This window comes from Crinia signifera, chromosome 1 (genome assembly GCF_055691185.1).
Source record: "Crinia signifera chromosome 1, ASM5569118v1, whole genome shotgun sequence".
In the NCBI taxonomy this organism is placed as follows: domain Eukaryota; kingdom Metazoa; phylum Chordata; class Amphibia; order Anura; family Myobatrachidae; genus Crinia; species Crinia signifera.
The window spans coordinates 252,207,140-252,222,712 of NC_139217.1; the positions used below are offsets into that span (position 1 = coordinate 252,207,140).

Below are 15,573 nucleotides of genomic sequence, written 5' to 3' on the forward strand. Positions count from 1 at the left end.
GAATTTTGGGGCTGATTCAGAGGTGGACAGTTTCAAGTTTCATGCACCTTCCCTATGGTTGGAGGGCTGCGCATGTGGTGGAGACACTACTGCAATATTTGTCACAGGGTCCCATAAGCAGCATGACTGACATGTTGCTGGTGTTTTTGCAGTGAGAGGGAGCGTTCCAGAAAACAGGGGAATGTCGGCCCCATTTTCTGGCATTCTGAAGGCAGTGACTGTGTCTTCAAATGCAGTTTTACGGCCCTGAGCATACTTCCCAGACATTCCAAGTAACCGATTAGATGTGTGATAAGTTGGAAGATGTTTTTGCTGTGTATCTGATGTTGCGTCTTCGGATGCAGGCATTGCATTGCAAGACTGCCGCTTCAAGGGCTTGATTCAGATCTGATCGCACACCTGCGAATTCGCACTGTGGAGGATTATTGATACACTGCGTATGCATACGGTTCGCAGTAGACATGCGCAAGGCTGTACTGCAATGAAATCCTGCTATTTCTATCCACACGCAGTTCACAATGTGATTGACAGGAAGTAGGCCAGAAAAACTGCTGGGAGTGTCCGGGAAAATGCGAGGCGTGCCTAAGCGTTTTAGGAGAGGGTGTGTGACAACAGCAAAAGGCCGGATATGCCTGTATTCATCGCAGACGTAAACTAACTGCTTCTGCTTGGTACATCGTGGGTTTTACCGCATTTTCCTATGTACCATTAGTCGTCCGCCCCGTCTCCGCCTGGCAGGGTATCGCCACCCTATGGGCTTCTATCGCCGCCCGCGCGAACCCCCCTCCCGTCCTCCATCGATCTCCTCCTCCCCCAGCAGGTGTCACAGCCGGGAGGGCATCTGGCTGCAGGGGGGAGGAGGAGACGCAGGGGGACACTGACAGCCGCAGGGATGTGACGGAGATCCCCGCACACCACATTACAGGTATCGCAGGGGTCTCCGTCAACGCAACCCGATGCTAGCTGCATATGTTAGTACATATGCGGTAGCATCGCGGCGGCTGGCAGGCGAAGGGCGGTGATGTATATTAATACCTTCCGCCCAAAGTGAGGGAGAGAGATGATGTATTAAAATACATCACCAACCCTCCGCAGCATTGCTATTGCATACGTACTAACATATGGGATTAGCATCGTAATGTGGTGATGGAGGCCGAAGCAGGTGACCTCTCCCCCCCCCCCCCACTTCCCCCTCTGGCTGTGTTGCTAGGGGTGGAGGAGTTTTACAGAGGTATGCTGGCAGGGTAGCGGGGTCGGCATCTGCTGTGGGGGGCGACGGGTTGCAGTGGCTAGCATTAAGAAGCCCATAGGGTCTAAGTACATTTGAAAATGTGATAAACCCCTGGAAACTGGAGTTTTACCGCATTTTTCCCTTAGTACATTCCACCCAAAGAGAGAGAAGGGTGTCAGGGAAATTAAATCTCTGTACGCATGGCGCGATTGGTCGCTCAGCAATATATTGCTCCAAAGGAGCAATATATCCGAAAGGAGCCCATCAGTGAGATGTGCTGAGCCGGGCACTGAAAGGTCTGCCCATGTGCGGTTCCCATGGCAGTGCAGTCTGTAGCCTATAAGCTACCGCCATCTCAAGATCTCGATAGTCCAGGAAATGCGAAGCGCTGCTGCCCGATGTTGATAGCTTTGCATTCCCCATAGAACCCTATGGCAGTGATGCAGAAGACACCTGCTGCAGTCCCTTCCTCTTACATTCAGGTGATACTTAATATTTTCAGGACAGTAAATTGCGGGAATCCACTGCAAATTCGACAATTAGCCACCGTTCACAACAATCTATGATTTGACTTTAAATAAAGCCTTCAATGCTGTCGGAAACAGCCGGCGGAAATAGCAGCACAGATTGAATAACCCTGTGTAACTTGCCAGTTAGGAGCTGAGCGGCTGCAGTTATCACTAGGATGAATACATCTGCCCTTGAGTAGTGTGGCCCCCAGGCCAGCAGCCCGAGTTCTTGGGCTGTAAATCAAGAAACAAATGAATCCCCAGAGCCGAATTTCCCATTAGGCACATGAGGCACCGGCCTAGGGGCGGCACATGTTTGGGGGCGGCACTTGGATGCCTGTGATAGTACTGTCAGCCCAAAATGTACCAATAACTGCCAAATATCCACTGTACTGTACTATATTCCATCTTAAATAGAGTGTAAATGGATAGGACATGCAGATACTGCCCCTATAAACTGTCCTACTTAGTAAACATTATTGTTGTGCCTCAGGGCGCCCTCATCCCTAAATCCGCCCCTGTGAATCCCTGGGACAGCGGCATACCCTCCTCCTCGCCACCAATTAGGTCACCCACGCCGGGTAATAGGAGGCCGGGGTGATGCAGGCGGCCGGCAGATCAGGGTCACGAGTCACGACACCCACTAGCATTGCGCTTAGTAAATCCGCCGTCCCACATAACGCCGTCGAGTGACCGAGGAACAGAATCGAGGCCCCGCTGTGCCAAAAGATCCGGCGCTGGATATTGCTGCTGCGATTGTGCGCAGTGTGCGCTGGGTGTCAGCTGCCTCCTCATCATCATCCATAGACGGAGACAGTCAGTGAGTGCGAGCAGCAGGGGGAAGAGGAGGAGATCGACCACCCATCCCCCCGCTAGGCAGCAGCAGCAGCAGCAGCGCCCGGAGGGAGCAGCCCAGACACCGAGGGGACGCCCGCTGCTGGGAATCTCCCGGGATCACCCCCTCCATAAGCCGGACACAACAGCCAGCGCTGAGAGCGGCGGAAAGGACACATCTGCGGTGCCCCCCGGTGTCAGTGTCCTGTGTAGTAGTTACAGCGGCGGCGGCGGCTGTGCCGGGGGGTGGTGACAGGGAGCAGCGACCCTGATGCGATTTATCATCGCTGCCGCTGTGTAGCCCGGAGTCGCATCGCGCTGCTGCAACATCTGTTGGCGGAACCCGCGTAGCGGAGCGGCGGGAGGATGTTAAATGTGGAGAGCCTGGACCGGGTGGATCTGTGCGAGAGTCTGTTGACGTGGGTAAGTGTGGCTACCCCATCCCCCACTCCCAGGCCCTGCTACTGCTGCACACACTGCCGGCTGCTGTCATTGTTTCATCACCCGGGCCGGGTGTAGTATAAGCGGCGGCTGATTCCCCAGGGTCATTGCATGTGATAGGCCTCCGGGCTACACATATAGCGCCAGCACAATCTGTAGCGGTGTACGCTGACTGAAAAACCATACACCGGCACCCCACTGCTTCCCTTTGCTTTGGTAATATTTAAAGAGCAATTCCTAAAAATCATACTGATGTAATAGTGATTGAGTTTAGTGAGTTATTTTATAAATATTGGAGCAGCATGCTGAGGGCATGGGTGTTGAACTGGGATGTAAGCATTCCATTCCCAGGGCTTCCAAAGCTTCACTACTAGGATAAGTTCATTGTGGCTGCTGTCAGATATTCATCATCATCATCATCATCATCATCATCATCCATAGGTCTGTCGCCCTGATGGCAGGGATATTGCAGTGATGCTAAAATATGTGCCTGTTTATGCTATCACGAATGTATGGCTAGGTACATACAATAGCACAATGTAGTAGTTTGCGTTATAAAACAAATGTGACCTAACCAAAATGTGTACAATTGGCAAATTGTTTGCATACAATGAAAGAAGGTGCAAGCGCTGTCAGGTGTACTGCTTTGCTATTGTTTAGGTTGTCATGCTAATGTGCTGGCATTGTATGACTGTAGGCTGCTAGTGTCAGTGTGATGATGTGTACTGCTGGTACAGCTGTGATCAGGCCTGTGTATCTGCTAGAATAGAACAATCTTGCTCTTTGTGTCTCTTTCTGAGTCTCTGCAGAGTGTACAGTATATACCATCACTACATCATGCTATCATGACAGCCTGGCTGGGTTTTGTTTGTTACAGATTACTTATTGTTAAATAATGTAACATTTACAGTGTAAATCATTTGATATGAGAGAGGCATACTTTTGTAATGTATTGTCCTAGCATTTAAATTTTTATCTCTGGAATACAACTGTTTTTTTTTGTTTTTTTCCTGGATATTGCAGCATATACTGTTCATACTTTGGGCGAGATGCACCAAACCAAAAATGCATAACACCGTTCTCTGGGTTTTTACCACGTTTTCATATGCAGCAAAGCCCCATTGCCGTGGCTTCGCTGCAGGGGGTTACGCCAGTTCTAGATGGTAGAAGCCTATGGGCTTCCCTTCGCACCCCTTGCCGATCCACTCTGCCGCCCCCCCCCCCCCCCCCACCAGAGTGGTCTTTAATACTTTTTCTAATAGAAGTGCTTCTGAGGCACAACAGAATTTTTTTTTTTTTTTTTTTGGACCATCAGTATAACACAGTTGAGTTCCCTAGTTTACATAATGTTTCCTTTGGTAATCTGTTGATAATCCTCATTTGGTCATGTTAATAATTGTCAGGATATTGCCTAAATCACTATTTGGGGATTGCAGACCGTGACACATTGCTGAAATTGAATTTATCTTTGAGTGTCATTTGAACAAAAGTGATTTGGAATCCATTGTTGTTGTAGATAGTTGACCAGTGAGAAAATAGACCTGGCTGGTTTTTGGGAGAATATAAATGAGCATTTTCCTTATCGCTCACCAAACTGTAGAGACTTTGCCTCTCTGTGTATGGCCAAATTTCCCTCCAGTCTGGCAATTGCATAGGCCAGTGGTTCTTATACTGTGGGCGGGATGTACTAAGGCGAAAATGCGGTAGAACCCCAGTTTTACAGCATCTTCCTATGTACTATTACCAGCCGCACCGATTTCGCCGGGCAGGCTATCACCACCTTTGGGTGGCGATACCCTATAGAAGCCTATGGGCTTCTTTTTGCCGCCTCGCCGACCCCCCCCCCCCCCTCCCCATCCCTTGGGCTTACCTTCTTACAGGTCCTCCTGGACCACAGAAGGTAAGCCCTTCCTCCCCTAGCTATGCAGCTGGACGTGCTGCCGAGGGCGGGGGGGGGGGGGGGGGGGGGGGGGGGGGCGGGGAGGTGCCGGGGACAGCCACGCTGAACTGTCTCTGCTGCAGGGAAGAAGCAGGTGGCTGGGAGGTGGCGGAGCACAGCACAGTACAGGTATCGTGGGGGGTCTCAGTCACTGCACCACAATGCCAGCCGCATATGTTAGTGCATATGCACTTGCATCGCAGCGGGGGCACGGCGAAGGTCAGTGATGTATATTAATACATCCCGCCCTGTTTGACGTTACACCCTGGGGTGACTCAGGACACCTGCTGGGTTGCTTTGGATTGGTGGTCAAAAACCAAATAAAATTATTTATGTAAAAGGCAAAACCAGAGCTGGTGGCTACCAATCAAAAAATATTTGGACAAACAGAAACAAAACTTGTCCCTCAATACATTACTGACCCTAAGGATGGCTCAAACACACAATTTAATTTTTTTGTTGTGACAAAATAATTTTACTGTAGAGTGCCGTAATTCAAATAAGTTTGGGAACCACTGGTGTAGGCTGTGCACAGTAAAACCATTGTACTAGATGGGCCTCTGACTATGTAAGTAAGGCAGGCAATATTTTTTTATGGGAAAAAACTGGTTATGTTATACGAAATAGCACACAATTAGCAAACATGAAAGTATACTGTAGTTATTTGTAGAAATTCCATTTCTACACTGCATTTACCCAGCCCATAAATTAGGGATCAGGTAGGCGATCAGCCTAAGAAGACCACTAAGAAATGGATTATTTAATGTCAGTGTTTATTACGTACATCTGCAACTCAGGTGGACCTCCCCTTTATATCCTACACAGCTGTTACTTGAATGTTGGCATTACAGTATGTACTGGCAGTCATGCTTTAGTATATGCAGTACCTGACCTGTTGTATTTGGCAATTGTACCTAATGAAAGGTAGTATCCTTGTTTAACCCTAGGCAGAAATCTCTTGTAGATCTATTATAATCCTCCAAATGACATTGTCAGCCCACTTTCAATGGTATTAGACACGTGATTACCGCTATACACAGGATGTGAAAGTTTCCACATACCGGTAGTTGCCACATGTTTCTCATTTCCAATGAAAGTTCTACAATGTAAAGATTTGTTACTAGGAATGTCCCTCTTAAATCCACAACACTGTAAGTGAGTGCACACTAGGGATGCCAATCCCGAGGCTTTTTTTTAATCCCGGGATTCGTGATTGAAAAATGCCTAAGCGCGCGATTGAGTTTGTCAATATAATGACGAACTTTAGTCCCCCTCCGGTGTCCCCCAAACCCAGTCTCACACACCCGGTCATTGGTGCGGGAGCCGGGCATTGGTGTTCAGAGGCCGGCGGCTTTGATTGGGGGCCGCGTGGGGTGGTCTGGAGGCGGACGGCGGAATAGCTGGCCGGCGGTGCAGGAACCGGGCAGCAGTGATAGCTTGCGTACCGGGCGGTGGGTGAGCATGGAGCTGCAGACAGGCTGCACAGCGTGACCTCTGACATCAGGTCACGCTGCATGCAGCCGCAGAGCAGCGTGCCAGGGTTTGGGAGCAGACGGGCAGTGTCTGAGCTGGTCTCAGCGCTGCCCGACATTAGATTTGCGCATGAGCAGACCAATCCCGGAATTCAAATCCCGGCGTTTTTAGGGCCAAATCCCGGGATCCCGCCGATCCCGGGATTGGCCACGCTAGTGCACACTCTTCTGTCATTTCCCAAGTTTGGATGGCTCCTACTACCTGTTACAGCAGGGGACTACCTACATATTTGAAACTTCAGTGTTGATCTTTAAGACTATGGTTGGGATGTACCAAGCAGTGGCAGTACATCCTGCCGCCCATCGCTCCAATGCTCACTGCATATGCACTAACATAATTTCATAATGCAGTAAAAACCCTGAAAACTGGGCATACACACGGTGCAATATAAACTACTAATATGGACTATTTAGTCCATATCGGTAGAAATCATAGTACATATCGCATTGTGGGGGTTAATCAGATTCAATCCGTCCCCTGCGCATTCGCACGGGGGACCGATTGTTTGCGACTGAACGTGTGTGTGTGTGTGTGTGTGTGTGTGTATGTGTGTGTGTGTGTGTGGGGGGGCGTGTCGGGCAATTTGCATATGGGAACACCTAGTTTCATGGGTGCCCACAGGTCTGAGACACCATAGAGGTGTCTCAGATCTGCAAGCGCTGATGAAATCATTTGATGGTCGCGGACCACCTAATGATTTCTCCCCCTCACCCAAGGCTGCTAATGGATGATTATGCAGCCTTGCGAGTCAACCAGAATAAGCCCCTGTGTGTTTACAGCTTGTAATGCTGATGTGCACCCCCACGGGGTCATTATTGCAAGTAAAAATAGTACAGTATAGTAAAAATTGCACCATATGTATGAACCTTACCAGACTCCTGAGTACCTGCAACTTTTAATTTTCCCCTTGTTAGTGTTCTAACAATCTATAGCATAAACCTGTGAATATAATATATATAGATATATCTCTATATATCCTTCTTCCTCTGTCTACCTGTAATGAACATGTTTAGTGGGCTGTGTTTTGGAGTTGCTAGTTATGTGGTTTACATAAAACCGTAGCGTCATTGATGGAGGTTCCTGTTACATCACAGGCAAGCAATTATTCAGAAATTCTCTCTAAAAGTAGATATTTTCATTTCCATTTCCTTCAGTATTGCCTACTATCAAACAATTAAATCCATCTATACTCTTTAATGTCAATAATACATACAAATGTAAAGAAACAAATAACAAACATAATTGTAACCCATGCAAATAGTAGTGAGATTACAGTAAATAATAAAGGAAATCTAAAAATGTTATTTAACAATTCACAGAAAGTATAATGTAAGCATCAAATACCCTATGTTTTACTTTCCAATGAAAGGAGAGGTGCAACTTAAGGTCATCTCTGGATGGTATCTATTTCTGGATATTTTATTCATCATGTAAGTGGTGTCTGCAAGTTGCCAGAGATTCATTACATCTGAGTACTCCCCTCACATATGGTGGTCTTACCTGATTTTGAAGGCTTTTTGGGATGGGGCCATTTTAGTCACATTGGAGATTTTATGTATTCCAGATGGGCCTGAGTTTTGAGGCTATTAAATTTGTGTGCCATGGTGCTGTCTGTGTATACTGTGGGTCGCATATTGGGTGCATCGCAGATCACATTCCCTCTCATTACATCTCATGATGGTGCCTGTCTTTTGTGATCTGGTACCCCTTGTTTTGTAGCCCTATGAAGTGATAGTCTTACAACCAATTATATTTTCTAAAAAGAAAATAAGATACACCTTTATAGCTATATTATAAAAAGAAAGTAAGATACACCTTTATAGCTATATAACTACACCCTCTCCGACAATCCCTACCTAGCTCTCCATCATAACCCAATTCAGCTTCTTACACACGCTTACAAAGCCCACACCCATTCCTTTCCCCTTTGACATATCTCCCTTTACAGTCTGCTCCACAAATAAACACTGCCTCTCCCTAACTTATTACTTCCTCCTGCTTCCAAGATTTTGGGGGAGATTCTCTAAGCTAAAAATGCGGTAAAAACCCCGTTATCTGGGTTTTTACCTCAGGTTACAGCGGCGGGGGTCATGCCCCATAGAAGCCAATGGGCTTCTACCGCAACCCTCCGCCGCCCGTCACCGACCCACCACCGCCCCGCACGGAACCCTGTCGCCCTGCATCCCCCCTCTCACCTGTGTCCGGGCAGCACAGAGCTGTGCTGCCCGGACCTGTGACCTCCTCCTCCCTGCACTGATCCTCTTCTGGGTACAGGGAGGAGGAGAGCCCGGCGCAGCAGCAGCAGCGCCGGGTGTGGGAGGGAGGGGAGAGCCGCCGGGTCCCCATGGGACTCTATGGCAAAGGACAGCTCTTAACGCAAGAGCTGTCCTTTGCCATAATTATCACATATGTTACTGCATATGCGATAATTATGCAGGCGATGTGCGGCGGAGCTGGGGAGCGGATGTTAGAGTATCCCCCCCCCCCCTTTGCCCGCTACCTCTGGAATACTCTCACTATCAAATCTCTTTTATGTGGTTACATGTAATAGCCTCCGAGTTCGGCAGCCATTCGGGATGCCGGCAAACTCTGAGGTATTTTTAAAGGGGCAATCCTTTACAAGGCAAAACCATGCCCCTTGCCCCTTCGGTGGCTATTACATTTGGCTACTGGGCTCTCAAGACCCACTTCTGCATCAATGCCTTTCCTCATCCTAACACATTGCACCTTGCTCCTTCCTCACTGTCTATTATTATTATTTATTAACTTTTTCTTATATAGCGCATACATATTCTGCAGCGCTTTACAGAAAATATTTGAACATTCACATCAGTCCCTACCCCAGTGGAGCTTACAATCTATGTTCCCTACCACATGTACTGTACACGCATGCACAGGCATTCTAGAGTTAATTTTTGTTTAAAGCCAATTGACCTATCCGTATATTTTTGGATTGTGGGAGGAAACCGGAGTACCCGGAGGAAACCCACGCAAGCACGGGGAGAATATACAAACTCTGCACCGTTAGGGCCATGGTGGGAATCAAACCCATGACCTCAGCGCTGTGAGGCAGTAATGCTAGCATCATAGATGTGCCATTACAACATCTGTGCATTATGCCATCAGTGTCATCCCTGTGTTTATGCCCTGTCCTTAAGGATGTCATATGTTTCTCTTCTTACATTTACTATCATCTACTCCATACTGCCTACAACAGCATCTAACCCTTGGTCGCTGCTTCTTGCTTTAGTGTTCTGACCGCTAATGCAGGAATGTTTATAAACCATGAATTGGTTCTGCTCATTTGTGTATGTACTTTGTAGGGTGCTGCGGAATCCTTGCCAGGGCCCTAACTAGGGGGGGGGGCTAGGGGGTCACGTGCACCGGGCACTGGAGGGTGGGGGCGCTAGTGTGAGTTCCCGGGGAGGGGCAGCGGGGGTCCAGGGACTGGTGGGTTAACGCTGGCTCCTACTGGGGTCCCGGGGACGGGCAGCAGGAGTCCGGGTACTGGTGGGTTAACTCCGGCTCCTACTAGCGCTGCCGGGCGGTGGGCGGGAAGCAGGTTTTGAAAAGACTTGCCGGACGCTGATTGGCTGAATTCAGCCAATCAGCATCCGGCAAGTCCTTTCAAAGTCATCAGCGCTTCCTGCCGCCAGGCAGATAGCGCTAGGAGATGGAGTGAGTGAAGGCTGCCGCTACACCAGTCCCTGGACCCCTGGACGCTGCCTACCCCCGCTGGCTGCACACAGGTATGTTGGCAGCGGGGGTCCAGGGACTGGTGTAGCGGCAGCTTTCACATACACAGCCGCTCGCTATTTGCCTGGCGGCGGGAAGCGCTGATGATTTTGAAAAGACTTGCCGGACGCTGAATTCAGCCAATCAGCATCCGGCAAGTCTTTTCAAAATCTGCTTCCCGCCCATCGCCCGGCAGCACTAGGAGCCGGAGTTAACCTTCTCCAGTCCCCGGACCCCCACTGCCTGTCCCCAAGGCAGTAATTTGGTGGGTTTTTTGGGGGGGGGGGGGGGGGGGGGGGGGGGGGGGCGCCCGCCCAAGTGACTGCCGACCCGGGCGTCGAAACACCTAGTTTCGGCCCTGTCCTTGTGGCTAATGAGATCCACCAGTCAGTACAATCCACCAGTCAGTACAAATTATCAGCCCATTCTTATATATATATTTTACAGAGCAAAATAAAAATAGGAAGTCTTTGACCTTCTTTAGATGCCACAATTTGCACCATCAAAACTTGTGCCAACACTTTGTTAGATGCAAATATGTGAGTGATGAAGCGTCTTCGTATGCACATACGTTCCCGTAAGATGCAGCAACTCATGTTGTAACACCCAATACAATTCAAGTAATGTGCATGTGAATCAGTACTGCGACTGTGCATGGTGCATATGAAGTATAAAAGCACTACTCCACTATTTATTTTATTTATTTATTAACAGTTTCTTATGATTGATGCCACCCTCATGACTCATTAAAAAAAGTGTAGATATTAAGCTAAAATATTTATTTTGCTAAAAACGTTCAAGTTGGCAAAATGTAAATCCTTATTCTTTTTAAATTGTCCATATCTAAATGCTTATCTAAGTGATTTAGTCCTTGGAACACCATTTCATTTGTTTATGCCATGTAACAAAATTATCTTGCAGCAATGCTAGTGTACGTGAACTACCCCTCTTTCTGTTTTTAATCCTGTCCATGCCAACATTACCAAAACAAAAAAAAATCACCTGTTTAAGGCATCCAAACCCCCTCCCCATGCTCTTTGATAGACATGATATTGGGACATTAGGTAGGTATACTGGATAGCACCGTGTCTTACATCATTGTATCAATGTTTGCATGGCTTTCACCCACATTCCAAAACACATACTGGTAGGTTAAATGCAGGGGTGGATTTAGGGATGAGGGCACCCCTAGGCACAACAATAATGTTTCCCCCCTCCCCCCCCCTCTCCTAATTGTATTTTTTTTTATTACTTATAAGCCCTTATTTGATAATAGCCAATATAATGGATTTATCAAAAAAGCCACTAATTGTGACATATTCTTTTATTATGAATACATATTTACTAAGTAGGACAGTTTACAAGGGCAGTGTCTGCATGTGCTATCCATTTATACTCTATTTAAAATGGAATTGGTACATTTTGGGCTGACAGTACTATCACAGGCATCCAAGTGCCGCCCCTAGGCAGTTGCCTAATGGGAAATTCGGCTCTGGTTAAATTGCTCCTGGGAAAATGGGTATGTGTGTGTGTGTGTGTGTGTGTGTGTGTGTGTATATATGTATATATATATATATATATATATATATATATATATATATATATATATATATATATATATATATATATATATATATATATATATATATATATATATATATATATATATATATATATTGTCCATGTATTAGGGTAGTGTTCATACAAGGCTAGTCATGCGCACAGCATCTATTCCCATTAAAGTAAGCTGAGCACCTCCGAAGGTGCAGGGTACTCCCCCATCAGTAAAACGATGGTTTGGGCCGGATCAACCCAGTAGTGACATCAGTGCTGGCCATGCTGCTTCCTCGTCTGGCCGTGCAGCGCAAAAGTTCAGCAACTTATGCGCCCTGCCCACATCCAGTTTTCGAGGGAACACTATATTAGTGTATTCACTCTAACTTTAATAGGACAGGGACTGATGCGCATGATAAATATTCTCTGTAAAGTGGTGTGTGTGTGTGTGTGTGTGTGTGTGTGTGTGTGTATCTATCTATCTATCTATCTATCTGTGTCCATGAAAGAGTGAAACTATATCTTTCTCACACATGCACAAACACAGAAGGTAGCAGACTAGCTTTCGAAGCTTTTGCTTTGAGCGGGCTTACTAGTATATAATATGCTGTCAACAAACTTTATCTGAGTAGTGCGATTCTTTTTCATATTGTTTCACTGTATGTTTTCTTCATAATACTTTTTTACATTTTGCCATTTCTCTTCTGCCAAGTGGATACAGGAAGTTGTGATTCAGCACCTTGTTCTTCAGGGTGGATTCATAACTCAGCTCTTCAATGTGTTATAGTGCAGGACTATTTTCTAAATACATGCAGCTATATAGAAAAAAACAAAACAACTTGTATAACAGCGCTGGGCAATCCCCAATTAGCCAGGAGTTACTCCTGTTGACATTATTTTATGAACAAGAAGACTTCTGAATGTCACATTATGGTGTCCATTACTGTCCCCGTCCCCCCCCCCCACGCTACTAAATAGAGTACAGAAGAAAATAGATGTATGCAAGTTTAAGGATGGTTTCCACCTTAGCTATCCAATTACTTAGTGCAGAGATAAGAATATCTATCAGATTATGGGCGGGATGTTCTAACATCCGCAGGCCCCTCCGCCACCCATCGTTGACATAATTATTGCATATGCGATAATTATGGCAAAGGACAGCTCTTGCGTTAAGAGCTGTCCTCTGCAGTGAGCCGGTGATTCCCGGCGGCTACCCCCTCCCTCCCTTCCTCACCCGGCTTGTGCTGCTGCTGCGGGGGGCTGGCTCTCCTCCTCCCTGCACCCGGAAGAGGATTACAGTGCAGGGTGGAGAAGGTCACAGGTCCGGCCAGCACAGCCCTGTGCTGCCCAGACACGGGTGAGGGGGGGTGGGGCGTGTTAGAAGCCTATAGGCCCATAGGTCACGGTAACCCGGCGGGGGATCTTTAGAGCATCCCAAAATGCAGTAAAAACCCCAATAACGAGGTTTTTACCGCATTTTTAGTTTAGAGAATCTCCCCCTATATTAGATATTTCCCCTCCATTATCTTATTAAAAAACATACTTACTATTTGTGCACGTTGGAGTCTACACAACCCTAACTCCACTGCCCCTTTCACTAAAAATGGATCAAATGTGATAGGCTACTACAAGTGACTTATCATTCCAAAGCAGTCAAGAGTTAGGGCAGGATGTATTAATATACATCGCTTTCCGGCCGCAGCGATGCTAGCGCATATGTATGAACATATGCGGCTAGCATCGCAGTGCGGTGACGGAGGCCCCCCCGCGATAACTGTGATGTGGTGTGCGGGGGAGGGGGTTTCCGTAACCTCCCAGGGCGCCTCCTCCTCCCCTCAGCCGGGAAGCCTAAGCAAGCTATCCCCGCGCCTCCTCCTCATCCCTCCAGCCAGAAGAACGTCCGGCTGCGTTGCTAGGGGGAGGAGGGGTTTACCTTCTAGGTCCAGGAAGACCCGGACCAGTCCTTGAGCCTGGTGCTGGTTTTATAAAATCCAGGGCCCCCCTATTCCTTGTCCCGTCATTTTATGAAACCAGGACCGGCTCTTTGAGCCCGAAGCTGGTTATGCTCAGGGGGGGGGGGGGGACCCCACGCCGTTTTTTCCCCCCCATAAAATTGCACGTCCAAAAATGCGCTTGTTTTCATGACAGAAAACCGCAGATTTTCATGACCAAAAATCTCACCATATCGCATTGTTTTGCAGTGAATTTTCATCACTTTAGTCGAATTCAGGTGAAAAAAATGTGATTTAAAAAAATGCAATAACGTGCGATTTAAAACGGATTTTGGAAAAGTCCTAAAAATCGCATCTCATTAAATTTCGGCCCATGGGTCCGTTAAAAATAACATTGAGATAATGTGCAGTTGTTTGGAGCCTGGAAACAAATTACAATGGAAAAAAAACATTTTTTTACATTGAGATATGCATTGCTAATTCTGCAGTATAATATCATTTCTGCTGGTGTTGTTTATGTATCTATACAAAAGTCTGTTTGTCGGATTTGAGTGCCAACAGCTTTGTGAGAGATGTGCAACATATCTGCTAAAAATGCCAGCGTCACTCACATTTGTTATATAAATTCAAATAAATAATGTGTAAAAAAAAAAAAAAAAAAAAAAAAAGGGGTACTTCTTTACTTTCACGGCGCCACTAGAAATCGCGGTCATCGCGGGCATTGAATGCACTAAAAAATCGGGTGCGACGCGATGCCCGCGATTTCCCATAGGGACCAATGTTAAATTTCTCAATGGACACGATTTTCTGTTCAATGCCTCAATTGACACGATTTTTCCATAGGAAACAATGTTAAATGGCCCACAGAGGCCAAATAGGCACCCTCAAGTGTGAAATGGCCCCCACAATTGTTAACGCCACCCCACGATCAACGTCAACCCGAAGCGTGGCGAGCGGCGGCGGTACGCGTCCTCCGACCTTTTCATGCCCTACTATCCACTAGGGCGTGGAGTGAGAATAGAATAGTGTGGCGAGCGCAGCGAGCCACCGAGCCCGAAGCGTGGCGAGCGCAGCGGATACCTTCACAGGTAAACGCGTCCCTTCGCGGGCTTCACAGGTATCCGCGTCCCCTCACGGGGCTCGCTGCGCTCGCCACGCTTCGGGCTCGGTGGCTCGCTGCGCTCGCCACACTATTCTATTCTCACTCCACGCCCTAGTGGATAGTAGGGCATGAAAAGGTCGGAGGACGCGTACCGCCGCCCCTCGCGGGCTCGCTGCGCTTGCCACGCTTCGGGTTGACGTTGATCGTGGGGTGGCGTTAACAACTTGAGGGTGCCTATTTGGCCTCTGTGGGCCATTTAACATTGTTTCCTATGGAAAAATCGTGTCAATTGAGGCATTGAACAGAAAATCGTGTCCATTGAGAAATTTAACATTGGTCCCTATGGGAAATCGCGGGCATCGCGTCGCACCCGATTTTTTAGTGCATTCAATGCCCGCGATGACCGCGATTTTCTATCTGTCCTAATCTAGTGGCGCCGTGAAAGTAAAGAAGTACCAAAAAAGGTTATATTTCCAATATAAGGTAAACCTTACAGATCATTTTGATGAATACATTTTTTTTTTTTTGCTTGACAATTTTTTTACACCATTTTTGACAAATTCACCTGGCACTCAAAGGGTTAAAAATAGTTTGAAATGATGAGATTTCAAGCAGGCAGATCTCCTTTACTGTGGAGCGTTGCAGGTGTCGGTAATATGAAAACTATTGATTCAACGTCTTACAGGTAAAGAATTTGACTTCTCTTTTATGTAACTGTGTATGTGTACCACGATGAGCAGGGA

The 15,573-nt window shown here is 47.2% G+C and overlaps 1 protein-coding gene across 2 annotated transcripts in view; it reads left to right on the forward strand.

Annotated features, from left to right (window-relative positions):
- Positions 1-2,475: 2,475 nt before the first annotated feature.
- The window catches only part of HOOK3 (hook microtubule tethering protein 3), an 87,775-nt gene continuing 74,677 nt past the window's right edge, over positions 2,476-15,573 (forward strand). For both annotated transcript variants that reach the window (XM_083180137.1, XM_083180134.1), the window contains exon 1: positions 2,476-2,997. In XM_083180137.1, the coding sequence (XP_083036263.1) occupies positions 2,941-2,997 (57 nt within the window). In that variant the 5' untranslated portion in view covers positions 2,476-2,940. The remainder of the gene's footprint in view (positions 2,998-15,573) is intronic.